The sequence below is a fragment of the Xenia sp. Carnegie-2017 genome, unplaced genomic scaffold (genome assembly GCF_021976095.1).
Source record: "Xenia sp. Carnegie-2017 unplaced genomic scaffold, XeniaSp_v1 HiC_scaffold_56, whole genome shotgun sequence".
In the NCBI taxonomy this organism is placed as follows: Eukaryota; Metazoa; Cnidaria; class Anthozoa; order Malacalcyonacea; family Xeniidae; genus Xenia; species Xenia sp. Carnegie-2017.
Genome location: NW_025813522.1, coordinates 132,409 through 153,088, shown reverse-complemented (window position 1 = coordinate 153,088; position 20,680 = coordinate 132,409). Strand labels below are relative to the sequence as shown.

The window sequence follows — 20,680 nt, the reverse complement described above, 5'->3', positions numbered from 1 at the left end:
CGTTTCCTCGCCACAGGTTCGAACTGAGGAAATATATTATCTTTTTGTTCAATTTATTCCTGTACATGAGCAACTTATTATTTATGTTATTTTAACTTAGGAGAAACATTCAGGAGTTTGTCATTCCAGTTTCGTATCGGTGAACGAACAATTTCTGAAATTGTGGAAGAAACATGCCAATCTCTGTATATGTCTCTAAAACAACAATATTTGAAGGTAATAAAAGTTTTAATAGGCAATATATTGAACATGTCACTTTAAAATAAACTTTAGACAAGTTATGTTTAGATAATACAAAATTTCATGATACAAATATGTTTACAAATGGTTGTCAAGTGTTGTGTTGTTCAATGTTCATGTACATTGGATGGAGACTGAATAGAAGGAGAAGAAAACTGAAACTGCCTAGTGTTGTCTGCAACTTGTAGAGTTGGATTGAATCCAGTGTGCTGTCTTTGGAATGGGAGACTGTAATGTTGATTATTCAGTTGAGATTGAAATCTTGAAACTGTATCATCAACTTTGGATCTATTTGTTTGGTGGTTTAATGGCCAAAAAGTTTGATTTTGTGAAGAAGTAGGTGTTATCATTCCAAAAGTCTGCCTAGTCAAAAGCTCTCCACTTTGTGCTTGGAACAAAATGTTATTGATGTGATGTTGAGCCACAAAACGTACTTTGGGTTCTAGTTCTGCTAATGTGTAGGATACATATCGACCAAAAGTATCCGTTTGGTTCTTTCGTTTATTGTCAGTTTTTAGTTTCTTATTTTGTTTTTCTGACATTGACTTAGCCAGTCCTTTGATGAGATGGTATTCTTCTTCTGCTTGCTTCTTTCTACTATTTTTTAACTGAAATGGCTCTTTAGTTGATCTTGTTAAGGGAATGTCAATCTCATCTCCCTCCAAAGTAGTTGGACTTGGTGTTTCTATATTAGCTTGATAAGACATGTTATCATCAGCAACACTTTCTTCATCAGGTTGATCAATTATGCTAGTATCTGATGGAGAGTCACAGTGCTCCTAAAATGTTTTATGAAAAATATAATTTAAATGCTATTTTTAGACTCCAACTTCTGCTAATGAATGGTTAGAAATATCGAAAGATTTTGAAAGGAAGTGGAACTATCCGTTTTGTATTGGGGCGCTTGATGGGAAGCATATTGCCATACAACAGCCTGTTTCAAGTGGTTCAGAATTTTTTAACTACAAACATTTCTTTAGTGTATTGCTAGTGGCTCTTGTTGATGCTAACTATAAGTTTTATACGTGAGTGTTGGATCCTCAGGGCGGGCAGGAGATAGTGGTGTGTACAACGAATCAACTCTGAAAAAAGCATTGGATCAGAACACTCTAGATCTGCCACTACCTGCTCCTCTTCAACCAAATTCAGTATGTAAAGTACATTATCATATTGTTGCAGATGACGCTTTTTCCACGAGCAAAGCATTAATGAAGCCCTATCCTCATAGACATTTAGACAGAGAGAAACGAGTTTTTAACTACCGTCTTTCGAGAGGAAGGCGAGTGGTGGAAAATGCTTTTGGAATTTTTTCTCATAGGTGGCGTGTGTTTCTTACAACATTACGATTAAGTCCGAAGAAGGTTACACAGTTGATTTTAGCAGCCTGCTGTTTGCACAACTACTTAGTGGAAAAACAAAAATCAACATACACAGCAGCTGCAGATGTTGAAAACAGAGACCATAGCATTTCAAATGAGCCATGGAGAGGTGATCCATGCTTAGCTAGTTTAAACAAATTTAATTCAGATAGGAACCCATCAAGAAATGCTAAAACACAGCGTGAGTATCTGACCACATTCTTTAATGGCAATGGCTCAGTCCCATGGAAGGATCTTATGATCAAATTAACAGTTTAGATGCAGACTTTTTAATGCATCCCAGGTTAATATTGGTTATTGTTAAATTACCTTACTGATTAACTGAACTGCTAAACAATGCATTTCAATTTAGAAGATAACTAAGACTAAATTATATTTTAAAACAATTAACTGCTATCTTGCCTCATGAAAATTGAAAAGGGAGCAATAGTCTTGTACGAAATATTTCATGATATTAAAATAAAACTTTTCACCTCTCCCTGTTTCTCATCAACATCTAAATGGACATAAACAGGAACAATATGCACTAATACATAAATTCATGTATCTGATTTACATTTTGATGATCCATAAATTTTTCTACTTTCCTTTTTACAGATTTTCTAGCACAAAAATATATGCCATATAATATCAATGAGAAAATTTGGCAACATGTAACCAAACAATTTGATGTGTCTAATTTAATGTTTGCACGGATGCTACTTACAGAATCCATATTGGATATAGGGACTCTTGTTGCAATGTAAGGTGCCAGAAACTGCAGCTTTTCCAACAACCAGGTTCCTCTCTTTGTCGGATTTTTCCGTGCACTTCCACTTGGAGCAATCTTTTTAGCCCTTGTATAACTGTTCCTGAGGGACTTCAGTTTAGCTTTTACCCATTCAACTACAATATACAGATGATATAATATAAGGGGGAATACAGCACATGGCAAAGATTCATAACTTACCAGTTTGTCCTAACTTTTCTGCAATATTTTGATAAGCTTTCTCGCGTGCACCACGGTTCTTGAAGTCGGACGATCGCACATCGTATCAACACCGATAATCAGGCCAGATATTAACCAACTGGTTTTCTAAGATAGCTTCCGTAACAATTTCACTACATTCGTTCTGATTTAACGTGTCAATGCTATCCGCCATATTGTGTTTTCATTAATTTAATATGCGCATGCGTAGTGTCATCATTGTAGGAGGACTTGCTTTTCGTCGGCCGCACACTTGGGATTTTTGTTACTCGTGACAAAAAATATCAAACATGTTTGATATTTGGAATATCTGTCACGAATGACAAATGTTGTTCAAGACTTCCGCGCACACTAGGAATTTTTGTCGATCCAACTTGTCACGAATAACAAGTACGCGCGGCAAGTACGCTAGTGTGCGGCGGGCTTTATTCATTAAATCCCCTGAAGAGTGAGCAATCACGAAACAGGCTTGTTGGGATGAATCTGTAGTTTTGTGAATTTTCTCAACACCACTACACATATTTACGTTCTGCTTTCGGGCATCGAGCACTGTTTTATACGGAAAATCATCAAACATAAACTTCCTATATATATATATATATAAAGAAAATCCTTCATATCATTTGACATAGTTGACTTTTACCCTTCGATCACCGAACACCTACTGGACAAATGCCTAGTGTGGGCAAAACAATACACAACAATCACAGAAAAAGACCACACCATTATAAAACACGCAAGAAAATCACTTCTTTTCCACCAAAACAAATCATGGTCCAAACGCAACGCTACCAACACGTTTGATGTAACCATGGGCAGCTATGATGGAGCGGAAGTTTGCGAGCTTGTAGGGCTATTTTTACTCGACCAACTATAGCACCGGTACGGGAAGAACGTCGGCTTATATACCGTGACGACGGCCTTGCAGTCATAAATACCAAATCTGGAAAACTCTGCGACAAAGAAAGAAAAACCTTCTCACATCTATTTGACGAGCTTGGACTAAAAATCACAGCAATGACAAACCATGAACGCACAAACTTCCTTGACGTAACCTTTGACCACCTACCAACCATACAGAAAACACAACGACGAGCCCCTCTACATTCACAGATCGTCCAACCACCCACCATCAGTAGCGTAAGCTACAGCTGCGGCGAAAACATGAAAACTTTCATAACCAGACACAACAGGACTATTTTAAAAAGACTTAACCCAGAAACAACCCAGAACAAGAACAACCCCCCAAAGAAATGTAACTGCAGACAGAAACACCTATGCCCGACAAACGGCAATTGCCTGAAACCCAACGTGATTTACAAAGCCGACGTGACAACGACTGACAACAACGGAACAAGAACTTATATAGGTGTTACTGCATGCGCTTTTAAGACACGATATCGAAACCACATTAAATCAATTACGATCATTAAATACCGCAACGAGACAGAACTTTCTAAATACACGTGGACACTGAAAGAAAACAAACGTAACTACAACATTAAATGGGACTTCATCAAACAACTTCCACCTCCGAATAAAAATCAAAAAACGGTGCCGTCTTTGCCTTGAAGAAAGGCTACTTATCCTGAAAGGACGTAAAAAGAACATTTTAAATAAACGTTCCGATATGTTTAGTGCATGCCGTCATGTAACTTAACACCTTTTAGTCGATGTATATAGTCAGCAAATAAAATATTATCTGTCAGTTGCCTGAAGATCGCCCTACGGCGTGAAACTCCGAGTAGCGACAGCAAATAATTGTTCATTTTATTTTAGTTCATGAACTAAAATGAACTAAAATAAAATGGACAATTATTTGCTGTCGCTACTCGGAGTTAGCGACAGCAAATAGTTAGCAAATAGTTAGCGACTGCACTTTTCTGTCTTTTATTTTAGTTCATTTTATCTTACGCTCTTCATATTTTTAGAATATTGAGTGCTCTTTTATCCAGAATTATTATCCGTAATATATATATAAATATATATATATATATATATATATATAAAATGAACTAAAATAAAATAAAATGGACAATTGTTTGCTGTCGCTACTCAGAGTTTCACGCCGTAGGGCGATCTTCAGGCAACTGACAGATAATATTATATTTGCTGACTATATACATCGACTAAAAGGTGTTAAGTTACATGACGGCATGCACCAAACATATCGGAACGTTTATTTAAAATGTTCTTTTTACGTCCTTTCAGGATAAGTAGCCTTTCTTCAAGGCAAAGACGGCAGGTTCTTTGGTTTTTGTTCGGAGGTGGAAGTTGTTTGATGAAGTCCCATTTAATGTTGTAGTTACGTTTGTTTTCTTTCAGTGTCCACGTATTTAGAAAGTTTTGTCTCGTTGCGGTATTTAATGTTCGTACTGGACAAATGCCTAGCGTGGGCAAAACAATACACAACAATCACAGACAAATGCCTAGCGTGGGCAAAACAATACACAACAATCACAGAAAAAGACCACACCATTATAAAACACGCAAGAAAATCACTTCTTTCCACCAAAACAAATCATGGTCCAAACGCAACGCTACCAACACGTTTGATGTAACCATGGGCAGCTATGATGGAGCGGAAGTTTGCGAGCTTGTAGGGCTATTTTTACTCGACCAACTATAGCACCGGTACGGGAAGAACGTCGGCTTATATACCGTGACGACGGCCTTGCAGTCATAAATACCAAATCTGGAAAACTCTGCGACAAAGAAAGAAAATCTCACATCTATTTGACGAGCTTGGACTAAAATCACAGCAATGACAAACCATGAACGCACAAACTTCCTTGACGTAACCTTTGACCACCTACCAACCATACAGAAAACACAACGACGAGCCCCTCTACATTCACAGATCGTCCAACCACCCACCATCAGTAGCGTAAGCTACAGCTGCGGCGAAAACATGAAAACTTTCATAACCAGACACAACAGGACTATTTTAAAAAGACTTAACCCAGAAACAACCCAGAACAAGAACAACCAAAGAAAAACTGCAAACAGAAACACCTATGCCCGACAAACGGCAATTGCCTGAAACCCAACGTGATTTACAAAGCCGACGTGACAACGACTGACAACAACGGAACAAGAACTTATATAGGTGTTACTGCATGCGCTTTTAAGACACGATATCGAAACCACATTAAATCAATTACGATCATTAAATACCGCAACGAGACAGAACTTTCTAAATACACGTGGACACTGAAAGAAAACAAACGTAACTACAACATTAAATGGGACTTCATCAAACAACTTCCACCTCCGAATAAAAATCAAAAAACGGTGCCGTCTTTGCCTTGAAGAAAGGCTACTTATCCTGAAAGGACGTAAAAAGAACATTTTAAATAAACGTTCCGATATGTTTAGTGCATGCCGTCATGTAACTTAACACCTTTTAGTCGATGTATATAGTCAGCAAATAAAATATTATCTGTCAGTTGCCTGAAGATCGCCCTACGGCGTGAAACTCCAGTAGCGACAGCAAATAATTGTTCATTTTATTTTAGTTCATGAACTAAAATGAACTAAAATAAAATGGACAATTATTTGCTGTCGCTACTGGAGTTAGCGACAGCAAATAGTTAGCAAATAGTTAGCGACTGCACTTTTCTGTCTTTTATTTTAGTTCATTTTATCTTACGCTCTTCATATTTTAGAATATTGAGTGCTCTTTTATCCAGAATTATTATCCGTAATATATATATATAATATATATATATATATATATATATATAAAATGAACTAAAATAAAATAAAATGGACAATTGTTTGCTGTCGCTACTCAGAGTTTCACGCCGTAGGGCGATCTTCAGGCAACTGACAGATAATATTATATTTGCTGACTATATACATCGACTAAAAGGTGTTAAGTTACATGACGGCATGCACCAAACATATCGGAACGTTTATTTAAAATGTTCTTTTTACGTCCTTTCAGGATAAGTAGCCTTTCTTCAAGGCAAAGACGGCAGGTTCTTTGGTTTTTGTTCGGAGGTGGAAGTTGTTTGATGAAGTCCCATTTAATGTTGTAGTTACGTTTGTTTTCTTTCAGTGTCCACGTGTATTTAGAAAGTTTTGTCTCGTTGCGGTATTTAATGTTCGTACTGGACAAATGCCTAGCGTGGGCAAAACAATACACAACAATCACAGACAAATGCCTAGCGTGGGCAAAACAATACACAACAATCACAGAAAAAGACCACACCATTATAAAACACGCAAGAAAATCACTTCTTTTCCACCAAAACAAATCATGGTCCAAACGCAACGCTACCAACACGTTTGATGTAACCATGGGCAGCTATGATGGAGCGGAAGTTTGCGAGCTTGTAGGGCTATTTTTACTCGACCAACTACAGCACCGGTACGGGAAGAACGTCGGCTTATATACCGTGACGACGGCCTTGCAGTCATAAATACCAAATCTGGAAAACTCTGCGACAAAGAAAGAAAAACCTTCTCACATCTATTTGACGAGCTTGGACTAAAAATCACAGCAATGACAAACCATGAACGCACAAACTTCCTTGACGTAACATTTGACCTTAGCAACGACACCTACAAACCATATAGAAAACCCAACGACGAGCCCCTCTACATTCACAGATCTTCCAACCACCCACCATCAGTATTACGCCAACTACCCACATCCATCAACAACCGAATTAACACACTTTCATCTGACAAAGACACCTTCGAAAATGCCGCACCAATTTACAACCAAGCTCTTAAACAAAGCAACTTCACCACCCAACTCACCTTTAATCCATCAAACATCAATGTAAACACCACGCACAACAGAAAACGTAACGTCACTTGGTTTAACCCACCATACAGCAAAAACGTAAAAACACACATCGCCATGACTTCCTACAATTTATCGACAAACATTTCCCACTAAATACTATACTCTCCAAGATATTTAACCGACACACAATACGCGTAAGCTACAGCTGCGGCGAAAACATGAAAACTTTCATAACCAGACACAACAAGACTATTTTAAAAAGACTTAACCCAGACACAACCCAGAACAAGAACAGCCCACCAAAGAAATGTAACTGCAGACAGAAACATCTATGCCCGACAAATGGCAATTGCCTGAAACCCAACGTGATTTACAAAGCCGACGTGACAACGACTGACAACAACGAAACAAAAACTTACATAGGTGTTACTGCATGCGCTTTTAAGAGACGATATCGAAACCACATTAAATGCATTACGAACATTAAATAGCGGAACGAGACAGAACTTTCTAAATACACGTGGACACTGAAAGAGAACAAACGTAACTACAACATGAAATGGGACTTCATCAAACAACTTCCACGTCCGAACAAAAACCAAAGAACCTGCCGTCTTTGCCTTGAAGAAAGGCTACTTATCTTGAAAGGACGTAAAAAGAACATTTAAATAAACGTTCCGATATGTTTAGTGCATGCCGTCATGTAACTTAACACCTTTTAGTCGATGTATATAGTCAGCAAATAAAATATAATCTGTCAGTTGCCTGAAGATCGCCCTACGGCGTGAAAATCCGAGTAGCGACAGCAAACAATTGTCCAAATATATATATATATATATTTGAAAATTTGTAATCCAGGCATTGAATATATAAAATATAAAAGTTTCTCCGGATTTTGAATGATTTTTATTGAGCTTTCGACTCGTTGCTTCGAGCTTTCATCAAAATGAAAAATATTTATTTACACGTGCTTTTAGCTTGGAGACGTTTAGAGCGTCTAATTGGATGAGAGGGTGGATTAATGTGATTGGATGGGTGAAATGCGTTGCCATGGGTTTTGGTGTATTGTTAATATGATTGGTGGTGTTAATAATATTAGAGTGTAGTGTTTTAGTTTTGGTGTTGTTTGTAGTTTTTTTGTCTTTTTCTTTAGTTGTGAGTATATGATGGGTATGTCGATATGTCTGTTTATTGTGTCGTTGTCTTCACTGTACCAAGCTTCTTTAAATTCGCGTGCGTGTTTAGTCTGTGTGCGTCCGAGTACTTTAGTTTCTGTCCAGTCGAATGTGTGGTTGTTTCCGTGGGTATGTTATGTCGGATCTCGTCGTTTTATGGCGTTTTTGTGTTCTGTGAGTCTTGTTTCAATTTTCTTAGATGTTTGTCCTATGTATTGCTTTGAACAGTCTTTACAAGGTATCATGTAGATCTCCAAGCTAAAAGCACGTGTAAATAAATATTTTTCATTCTGATGAAGGCTCGAAGCAACGAGTCGAAAGCTCAATAAAAATCATTCAAAATCCGGAGAAACTTTTATCTTTTATATATTCAATGCCTGGATTACAAATTTTCAAACTTATATATATATATACGCACTTTGTATATATATATACTATATATATAGTATATATATATATATATATATATATATATATATATACACTTTGTATATATATATACTATATATATTGGTAAGGAGAAGAAAATACACAAAAACTACAATTTCATCCCGACAAGCCTGTTTCGTGATTGCTCACTCTTCAGGGGATTTAATGAACAAAATACTTAAATGCTTAAATATATATACGAGATGATGACGGAAGCTAGTGTATTAATCAAGGTGTATAGTTCCAAGTTAGATGACGGAAGTTAGAGTATTAATTACGGTGTATGGTTACAAATTACATAGGAGTGTTTTGGATCTATGGCGACAAGAGGAAATAAGTTCGTTGCGTTTATTGAGGGATGATTTGGATGGTTGGTACAGGATGAAGAATTTTTTTTTAAGGCAAAGGTTGCATCTTTTACTGGTGCTGTTGTATGGTTTGCTGTGTGTAATGATGTTCCATGAGATGTCGTGGTCGATATTGCTGTCTTTAAGGGTCCAAATGTGCTTACTGAGCTTGGTCGAGTTTCGTAGTTTTTTGTGGCGGAAAGAGGCAGTGTGATTTCTATGTCTAGTCTTAAATTCGTTTTCTGTAAGTCCAATGTACGTCTCAGTTGTGTTATTGTCTTTGCGTTTTACAGTAGCTTGGTAAACAACGGATGACTGCAGGCAATTTCCGTTAAGTGGGCAGTTTTGTTTTGTCGGCAGTTGCATGTTTTGTAAGTGTCTTTTGTTCGCGGTGTTGTCGTTAGTTTTGTCTGATGTTCTCAGTATATGTTTGTTATGGTTGTTGATTATTTGTTCGATATTGTTCATGCAGCTGTAGCTGAGTTTGATGGTGTTACGGTTGAATATTTTCCTGAGTTTATGGTCTATGGGGAAGTGTTTGTCGATTAATGAAAGGAATTTGTTTCCGATGTTCGTGTAGACGTTTTTGCTGAATGGAGGGTTGTACCAAAGTATATTTTGTCGAAGTCTGTTTTTCCGTTTGGTAGTAGCGTCTGAGTCGAATTTTAGTGTGTATCGGTATCCGTTTTCGTCGAGTGCTTTTTGGTATGGTGCAGTTTTTTGGTCAAATGATGCTTTGTCGGATGATAGTGAAGATAGACGTTTGTTGATGGCGTCGGGTATGTTCTTCGTTATGGTTGGTGGATGGTTGCTTTCGCTGTGGACGTATTGCAGAGAAGAGTTGGGTTTTGTGTAAGGGCGATATGAAAAATTGTTAAGATTGAAGGTGATGTCGAGGAAGTTGATGATTTTTTTGTTTGCTTCAATAGTTATGCGTAGTCCATTGTTGCTGAATATCCGGCATATTTCCTTTTTAATGTTCTCTGTTTCTCGTGGTGTGGTGTTTGAAATGGCAAGTCCGTCGTCTCGATAAAGTCCTATGTCTGTTGTGATGTTTTGTAGTTGAGAAAGGAGGTAGCTTCCTACGAGTTCGCATATTTCAGCTCCGTCGAAGCTACCCATTGTGACGTCGAATGTAGAGTTATGTTTTTTTTGCCAGGGTTGTTTGTTGTGTATAAGGAATGAATTCTTAGCGTGTATAATGATGTTTTTTTCGGCGTTTGTGATGTTGTCGTAGGTTGAGGCGAAATCCAGTGCTTTGTTTAGTAGGTCTTGATTAATGGATGGATAAAAGTCTACGATGTCGAAGGATATGAAGGTGACGTTTTTTTTGTCTTTGATAGATTTGAACCACTGGATCACAGATGTAGAGTTTTTCCATTGGTTGTATGAGGTTGTTTTTATGATGTTGCTGTTAATTCTGTCCAGTATTTTCTTGCTAATTTTACCAACTTCAGATTTTGTTGGGTTGATAAGTCGGCAGGTTGGTTTATTCGTAAAGTTTGGTTTATGGTCTTTGAGTGTTATGAATGCATTTTTATGGGCAGTGGCTTCTACTCTGTCAGATATACCAAGTCGTGATGTGATGTTTTTGTCTTCGGTGTGGATGGCTTTTATTGTGTCGGCGTTCGATTTCTTGTATGATTTTGTGATGTTTTGTTCAAGGAGGTCGTAGTATGCTGGCTTGTCTAGTTTGTAGAAATTTGTTGTTTTGTCGGCAGCGATTAGAAGCTTCGTTTCGTGTTTCATGGTAGTGGTGTGGTCTTTCATTTTGTTAAGGAATGTGCTGTTCACGTCTTTAAACTTTATCGATTGTATCATTTTCGTCATGTCTTTCTCGAAATCTTTTAGGTCGTCGATCGGTGGAGGGTTTTTAGTACTCTTGAAGCCCTAGGTATCTTTATAATCGGTGGTAGTATTCGGGTTGAGGAAGAAGTAAGCTTTCCAGCGCATATTACGAAGGAAGGTCTCAGATTTTTCAATAAGTCGTTGTAAGTATTCATTCGGTGATGGTAGAGGAATGTTCTTGATGCTGTAGTTGAACTGAGAACATCAGACAAAACTAACGACAACACCGCGAACAAAAAGACACTTACAAAAACATGCAACTGCCGACAAAAACAAAACTGCCCACTTAACGGAAATTGCCTGCAGTCATCCGTTGTTTACCAAGCTACTGTAAAACGCAAAGACAATAACACAACTGAGACGTACATTGGACTTACAGAAAACGAATTTAAGACTAGACATAGAAATCACACTGCCTCTTTCCGCCACAAAAAACTACGAAACTCGACCAAGCTCAGTAAGCACATTTGGACCCTTAAAGACAGCAATATCGACCACGACATCTCATGGAACATCATTACACACAGCAAACCATACAACAGCACCAGTAAAAGATGCAACCTTTGCCTTAAAAAAAAATTCTTCATCCTGTACCAACCATCCAAATCATCCCTCAATAAACGCAACGAACTTATTTCCTCTTGTCGCCATAGATCCAAAACACTCCTATGTAATTTGTAACCATACACCGTAATTAATACTCTAACTTCCGTCATCTAACTTGAAACTATACACCTTGATTAATACACTAGCTTCCGTCATCATCTCGTATATATATTTAAGCATTTAAGTATTTTATTCATTAAATCCCCTGAAGAGTGAGCAATCACGAAACAGGCTTGTCGGGATGAAATTGTAGTTTTTGTGTATTTTCTTCTCCTTACCAATATTTACGCTCTGCTCTCGGGCATCGAGCACTGTTTTATACGGAAAATCATAAATTATAAACTTCCTATATACTATATATATATATATATATATATATATATATATATAATGAACTAAAATAAAATAAAATGGACAGTTGTTTGCTGTCGCTACTCAGAGTTTCACGCCGTAGGGCGATCTTCAGGCAACTGACAGATAATATTATATTTGCTGACTATATACATCGACTAAAAGGTGTTAAGTTACATGACGGCATGCACTAAACATATCGGAACGTTTATTTAAAATGTTCTAGTCGATGAATATAGTCAGCAAATATAATATTATCTGTCATGACGGCATGCACTAAACATATCGGAACGTTTATTTAAAATGTTCTGGTCGATGAATATAGTCAGCAAATATAATATTATCTGTCATGACGGCATGCACTAAACATATCGGAACGTTTATTTAAAATGTTCTAGTCGATGAATATAGTCAGCAAATATAATATTATCTGTCATGACGGCATACACTAAACATATCGGAACGTTTATTTAAAATGTTCTAGTCGATGTATATAGTCAGCAAATATAATATTATCTGTCAGTTGCCTGAAGATCGCCCTACGGCGATCAACTCTGAGTAGCGACAGCAAACAACTGTCCATTTTATTTTATTTTAGTTCATTTTATCTTACGCTCTTCTAATATATAGAATATTGAGCGCTCTTTTATCCAGGAATATTATCCATAATAATATATTCGCTCCTTCTGAAGTTGAGCGCTGTTATAAACCTGAAAACTCGAGGACAATTATGCAACAGATTAACTTTAACTATTCGCTGAAAAACATTGGCCTACCAGCTAAAGACAGTTACTTATCCTGAAAGGACGTAAAAAGAACATTTTAAATAAACGTTCCGATATGTTTAGTGCATGCCGTCATGTAACTTAACACCTTTTAGTCGATGTATATAGTCAGCAAATAAAATAGTATCTGTCAGTTGCCTGAAGATCGCCCTACGGCGTGAAACTCTGAGTAGCGACAGCAAACAATTGTCCATTTTATTTTAGTTCATTTTATCTTACGCTCTTCTAATATATAGAATATTGAGCGCTCTTTTATCCAGGAATATTATCCATAATAATATATATATATATATATATATACACTTTGTATATATATATATTATACAAACACTATATATATATACATATATATATATATATATATAAAAGATAAAAGTTTCTCCGGATTTAAAGTGAGTTTTATTGAGCTTTCGACTCGTTGCTTCGAGCCTTCATCAGAATGAAAAATATTTATTTACACGTGCTTTTAGCTTGGAGACGATTAGAGCGTCTAATTGGATGAGTGGGTGGATTAATGTGATTGGATGGGGTGAAATGCGTTGCCATGGGTTTTGGTGTATTGTGAATATGATTGGTGTTAATAATATTAGAGTGTAGTGTTTTAGTTTTGGTGTTGTTTGTAGTTTTTATGTCCTTTTTCTTTAGTTGTGAGTATATGATGGGTATGTCGATATGTCTGTTTATTGTGTCGTTGTCTTTACGGTACCAAGCTTCTTTATATTCGCGTGCGTGTTTAGTCTGTGCGCGTCCGAGTACTTTAGTTTCTGTCCAGTCGAATGTGTGGTTGTTTCCGTGGGTATGTTCTGCCGGTAGAAAGTTTGGATCTCGTCGTTTTATGGCGTTTTTGTGTTCTGTGAGTCTTGTTTCAATTTTCTTAGATGTTTGTCCCATATATTGTTTTGAACAGTCTTTACATGGTATCATGTAGATCGCGTCAGTTGTATCATGACATAAAAACTACAAACAACACCAAAACTAAAACACTACACTCAAATATTATTAACACCAACCATATTCACAATACACCAAAACCCATGGCAACGCATTTCACCCCATCCAATCACATTAATCCACCCACTCATCCAATTAGACGCTCTAAACGTCTCCAAGCTAAAAGCACGTGTAAATAAATATTTTTTTCATTCTGATGAAGGCTCGAAGCAACGAGTCGAAAGCTCAATAAATTTCAATTTAAATCCGGAGAAACTTTTATCTTTTATATATTAAATGCCTGGATTACAAATTTTCAAACATATATATATATATATATATATATACACTTTGTATATTACGCTCGCTGCACTTGCGCAGTTTGAGCGCTCTCGGATTGCGTAGAGAGTCTCATAAAGAGACGTTCACTGCATTCGCTTTATGCATTGCTCACCTATATAGGTTTGAGCGCTCTGGTGACTCTACAATACAATCCATACAATGTGTAACCGTACCTCCTGTGTCCCAAGTGCAGGAGTCACCATTTTACTATGGTGATAGCCGGGAGGGCACATTGTTATACACTTTGTATATATATATATATATATATATATATATATAAAAGATAAAAGTTTGCAAAATCATTCAAAATCCGGAGAAACTTTCATCTTATATATATATATGTATAATGTATTTGAAAATTGGTAACCAGGCATATTATGATAATGAAAGGATTCTCTGGATTTTATTTTGAAATTTTTTATTAAGCTTTCAACTCGGTGCTTCGAGCCTTCGTCAGAATGTAAGAATACATTATTAACGCCTACAATTTCTTTCTAAATAAGATTATCACCACATTAAAACGGTGACTCCTGCACTTGGGACACAGGACGTACGGTTACACATTGTATGGATTGTATTGTAGAGTCACCAGAGTGCTCAAACCTATAAAGGTGAGCTTTGCATATCGCGAACACGGTGAAGGTCTCCATGTGAGACTCCCTACACAATCCGGGAGTGCTCAAACTACGCACGCGCAGTGATATATATATGTATATATGTATATGTATATATGTATATATTATACATATATATATATATATATATATATATATATATATATATATATATATATATATATATATATATATATATATATATATATATATATATATATATATATGTATAAAAGATAAAAGTTTCTCCGGATTTTTGAATGATTTTTATTGAGCTTTCTACTCGTTGCTTCGAGCCTTCATCAAAATGAAAAATATTTATTTACACGTGCTTTTAGCTTGGAGACGTTTAGAGCGTCTAATTGGATGAGAGGGTGGATTAATGTGATTGGATGGGGTGAAATGCGTTGCCATGGGTTTTGGTGTATTGTTAATATGATTGGTGGTGTTAATAATATTAGAGTGTAGTGTTTTAGTTTTGGTGTTGTTTGTAGTTTTTTTGTCCTTTTTCTTTAGTTGTGAGTAAATGATGGGTATATCGATATGTCTGTTTATTGTGTCGATGTCTTTACTGTACTAAGTTTCTTTAAATTAGCGTGCGTGTTTAGTCTGTGCGCGTCCGAGTACTTTAGTTTCTGTCCAGTTGAATGTGTGGTTGTTTCCGTGGGTATGTTCTGCCGGTAGTGACTTCGGATCTCGTCGTTTTATAGCGTTTTTGTGTTCTGTGAGTCTTGTTTCAATTTTCTTAGATGTTTGTCCTATGTATTGCTTTGAACAGTCATGATACCATGTAAAGACTTGTTCACTTACATGGTATCATGACTGTTCACTTTCCTTAAATTTTGATGCCGTAACTCCACTAGAACCTATGTCCGCAGGGTTGTCCACACCTGGACAATGTTTCCAATTATCCTTCCTGCTCAAGCTTATCCTTCTATGGCACACAAACTGCTTTATTCTCCCCTATTACTGATCTAGCACAATGCAATCACACTCTCCAAACAATAGTATGTACCACGAAACCGAACGGAAACTTTAAGGCTTACTTTACTGTGTCCATCAACTGTGCTAATATTCTGTCTGACATCAGTTCTGTTCTGGGAATTATCTGCCTAAGACCTAAGAGACCGAATATTCTTGCAAGTATGATTAGTGTATTTCGTTTACTTGGGATGATTGCCTTTCCACTTTCCGCCTATTTCCAGTGGTTAAATACAAAGCGGTCCGACTTACACTCCCATTCCAATCGTAGTACTTTTCAAAACATCTACTGATACTATTTTAGCCAACTGATGCTTTGGCATAAGTTTGCTCATCAACCACTTTTAAATTGCAAATCCTGCCCTTCTTTCCTTAGAAATGCTTTTTTCTCTCTTTTCTATTTCTTTCAAAACATTGTCATCATAGCTTAGCTAGTTCCAAAGCCTAAAACTTCCAGCAGCCAATCGCTCGCCTGCTGACTCATATAACCTCATTACTTTCTTCTTGGATTGTTCACCGGACACTAGATGGTCGACATAAAAGCTATCTCTTAGTTTTTTAACAAATTATTTGTCAATCTCAATAAATGAGTTCAAATGATACTACAGTGCTGCATTCAACAAAAATGGAGAGCATTTAACCCCAAACACTGCTCAAAAAATCGGTATTCTACAGGTTTCACCTTTTCACTGTTTACACTATCAACGCATAAAAATATTAGGTAAACCCTATCCGAAGTATCAACTTCTATATTGAAAAATGCCTTCACAATATCTGCCACTAAAGCGACTCTCTTCTCTCTAAACCTTATCAAAATATGCAAAAACATTGGTGCTAATTTGTGTCACACATGCAAGCAGTCACTGATTGAGGAAGCCTTTGGTGACTCTTTACACGACGCATCCGAACCAACTCTTTACATTAGATATTTTCGATTCCTGCAAAAAACTGCATGATGTGATAAATAATGTATTTTATCAGCTTTCTATAGTTCTATCACTGGTTTTAAATTTTAATTATTGATCTATAGTTTATTATGCTTCCTTTATGAGAGAAGCATTTTATACACGACATTTCTCTTTAGTTTGTGAACATGGAAGGGTTTAATTGATTTAGCGGTACACCTTATTCTACCAAAATACATAAACTAGATCTACTACAGCCTGTGTTACCTATTTGGATTTTGCAAACTAGATAGATTATAACTTACACTTTCCCAAGAACGGAAAGTTCCCTTTCCCAAAAAATGAATGAAGAAAGTAGAAATAATTTGCGCTGAAGTTGATCATCATAAAGTGATGCAAAGCTGACTAGAAGAAGTTATTACTTGATCTAGCCAAGAACTTTCTTATAGCTTTCATCTGTCGTTGTTGGAGATTTACATTTTTACAAGTGCTCAATATCGTGAATTTGTTTTAGGCAGTTGAATCGTTGGAATGTTCCTGTCGTTCTATAGTATTTGGAATTGTGATAAATGTATTTTTCAATAATTTGGGTGAAATGCTCTTTGCAAAATTCCGTTTTGTTAGCAAAAGTTAAATATGTGTATTTGTACTTTACACTTGTATAAAAGACGAGAGTCCTTGTGGATAATATATCATAAATGATGCTCAATAAACTGAATTGTATAATTCTGAAAAACATGTTGACAGACAGAAAACTCAATTTGTCTTAACCAGGGTAACTTTGGTTCAAGTAAAATTATTAAACGTTTTACATCACAAAAATGTGCAATTTTATTCTTCTTTTCTTTACAAATAGTTATTATACTAACCAATAAAAAGATCAAAGATGTTTTTATTTTGAAAATGATAATCTTATATTGTCTACAATTATCATAATATCTTTGAAAACTTAATTTGAAAATCTCTATGCTGCCGGGGTAGCCTGGTGCAGAATGAGTCAATTAGTGACTTTTTCTGCTTAACAAACATCAATTTTCTCAATTATTTTCTTTATTTAATTGTCAACAGGAGATTGCCTTGAGTTATTTTACAGAATTCAACCTGAGATTTATAAACATCAATTAGTCTTCTTAGAACTATGTATATTATTGAGCCTTCTAATGTCAAGAATCATCTTTGCATTTTTTTAAATGCAAGTGTTCAACATAGAAATAATTTTTATCAGTTTCTTCTCTTTTACTTATTAGAACAAATAATCCAAAGAAATGCTAATTAGTCTTTTGACAATCCTACTTTCCATTATTTTTGGACGCTGTTCCAACTTTTAATTTCAAAAATGAAATAGGATGATCTGTGATTTTCTTATTTAATGTTTTGCCAATCCCAAAAGCTTAATGAAAAATGTAAATTGAACTGAACTCACATATTTGCTTTTGTTATAAAAAATTTATAAGAGAGAATGACTAATAAAGAGCATTAATATCAGAGTTTAATTCATGAAATGACGAACGCTTGAAAATGCTTTAGGACTGTGCCATTAATGCGAGAAAATATAAGGAAGAGAGCATGTCAATAGAAGTTGTTTTAAAGGAACCAATTATGGCAATCTAAACCTATCATACAATTCCGACACGCAACCATCAAGCACAAACATCATGGGATTCAGTATAGTGTATAGAAACGCATCTTAAGTCCCATAATAAATCTCATAGATTGCATTTCAGGGCATATAAATTTCTCAGGTATCTTTCTCTTGCATTTTTTGACCATAAGAATTGTGTTGGAAAAAAAAACTTACATTAAAGGCTATAAAAGTCTTTCTATTCTCACTTAGCTTGTAATAGCTTATAGTGATTTGGTGAATGAGGCTTTCTTTCATCATGGCTGCTAAGATTGGCGGAGCGACATGCGTGGTAATGAAGTTTACTCCTCATTTGACTCTGAAGATGTCTACCGCTAAGGTTGTCTAATCGTCAGTCAACAACAAAAATAACTGTCCTTGTCAGGACTATACCAACCTGGACGATCTACATTTACAAAAAAATATGGCTGAGTTTGATCCAGAGCAGTTTATGCCTAGCCCTGATTCGGATATTTTGTTAAAATTAAGAAAGGATGATCATATTGCATTAGGGAAGCATTTAATTTTGTAGGTTAGGTCAACATTGAAATTTGAGGACGATTTTGAGGAAGCATTTGGCGAAAGAGGGCATTCTTCACTAGCCGGACCATTTGCATCTCGCATCTTTATGCGACGGGTTGGAGCTCTCGGAAAAACATGCATATGAACTAGCTTATAAGAAAATGGAATTTGACGATAAAGCAAGAAAAGAAGAAGAAAGAGAAAGAGAAGAGAAAGAGAAAAAGAAAAGGAAAAGAAGAAAGAAAAAGGGAGCGTCATCGTTAATTTTAGTTTTGTAGGCTGGAATTAAAACACAGTCTAGAGATTTTAAAAGTAGATGTCACTCGGCATCGAGCGAAGATTATCGAGAGGGGAGTCACGAGTCAATATTCGACATAACTAAACACATTCGACTTCTTCTGCCGTTTCAAGAACAGGACATAGGTAGCTCGTCTCCACACTTCGAAAAAAAAACAACCCCCGGACCTACAGGCAACTTTGAAGCATCTTTCAAAAGACCCAATTGTAAAGCCCGCGTGTCGTTCAAGATCAAATGGATTGCGTGAGAAAACCAAATCAATACGACAGATGTTTCAACTGGTAGCAATGCATGATCTTGCAAATTTCTGGAAAATAATTCCAAGCAATTGCAATGTGCATCACTCACTGCAGAACGGGCAATTTACAGCATTAAGAAGCTTGAAGTGCGTCTTATAGAGATGCGGCCAAAAAAAGAGTTTCAACATCTGTACGATCAAGCAAAAAAGATTGTAGGCGAGTTACAAGATGAAGATGAAACGCTGGTAACGCAAGAATCGAAGAGATGAAGGTCAACTCCTCGACACCTGTCTGATTATGTCACTCATTCCGATGCGCCTTCATCAGCAAGAACAATGGACAGTAGAACAGAACTTTTGCGTCTTTATTATTAAGCTGTTGATTCTGTCGTACATGCAGAGCAGAGACGTCTTAACCAAGAGGAATTGTAATTTCTTGAAGTTACACCAACATTGTATAATAATAGTAATTATTATATGGCAAGCGCCACTCCCCTCTAAATGGCGCGCTTTAATTGGCAAAGAATTGTTTTTTCCGGCCCACTATTTTCCCGTAATCGACCACGGTCCAAAACGCGTAAGTTGAAAGTCAAATTGAAACGAACTGTGTAAAGCGATTAGCATAACGCAAAATAAGCGAAACAAAAAAATCTTTATGAATGCGATTCGATGGAAAAATACTTGGAAAACAGTTTAACTTGTTAAATGTAGCTCGTGAACAACTTTTGTCGTTCACAAACTATTGAACAAAATTTGATTCATAACAATATCTGTTAAGCCCTTATTACAATTGCTTTTTAAACTTCCACTTTTGATGTATATTAAGCCCTCCATGCAGCTCTCTCTTTATGGGTGCACATCTCTCTTTTCAATGTATCACCAAGGCACAGTACAGGTACTATGAAGTATGCTCACTCTTACTAAAACTTGTCCTCGCGCATGTTAGCTCGCGCATGTTGGCTGTATGTTGTCAGTAAGGAAAGATTGAGTGAGAATATTAAGAATTGTATTACGGCAACGCGATTTTTCCATTAAATAAGATGTATTTCTCCGTCATTATACACCGATTGCTACAATTTGATAAAATAACTGATTTGAGGATAGCAATGCGTATTTAATAATGATTAACGATCTATGGCTATTTTTGATAATGATTAACGATCTCAAGTTACCAAATAATGAAATGTGGAAATTCGTGGACGATACCACTGTTAGTGAAGTAATTGAGAAAGATCAAACAAGTAACTTACAAAACCAAATGGACACATTAGCGAACAGCATCTCGCGTGATAAGTTCCAGTTAAATGAAACCAAATGTAAAGAGATGCGAATTTGTTTTGGAT

At 36.3% G+C, this 20,680-nt stretch overlaps 1 protein-coding gene across 1 annotated transcript; it reads right to left on the bottom strand.

The window, feature by feature from the left end:
- Positions 1-347: 347 nt before the first annotated feature.
- LOC124456564 lies at positions 348-2,761 on the bottom strand. The gene is made up of 4 exons (XM_047006983.1): positions 2,684-2,761; positions 2,569-2,626; positions 2,326-2,504; positions 348-1,019 (listed from the first exon to the last, which is right to left on the bottom strand). The coding sequence occupies exons 1-4, from the start codon at positions 2,759-2,761 to the stop codon at positions 348-350; spliced, it is 987 nt and encodes a 328-aa protein (XP_046862939.1).
- Between the last annotated feature and the right edge of the window lie 17,919 nt (positions 2,762-20,680).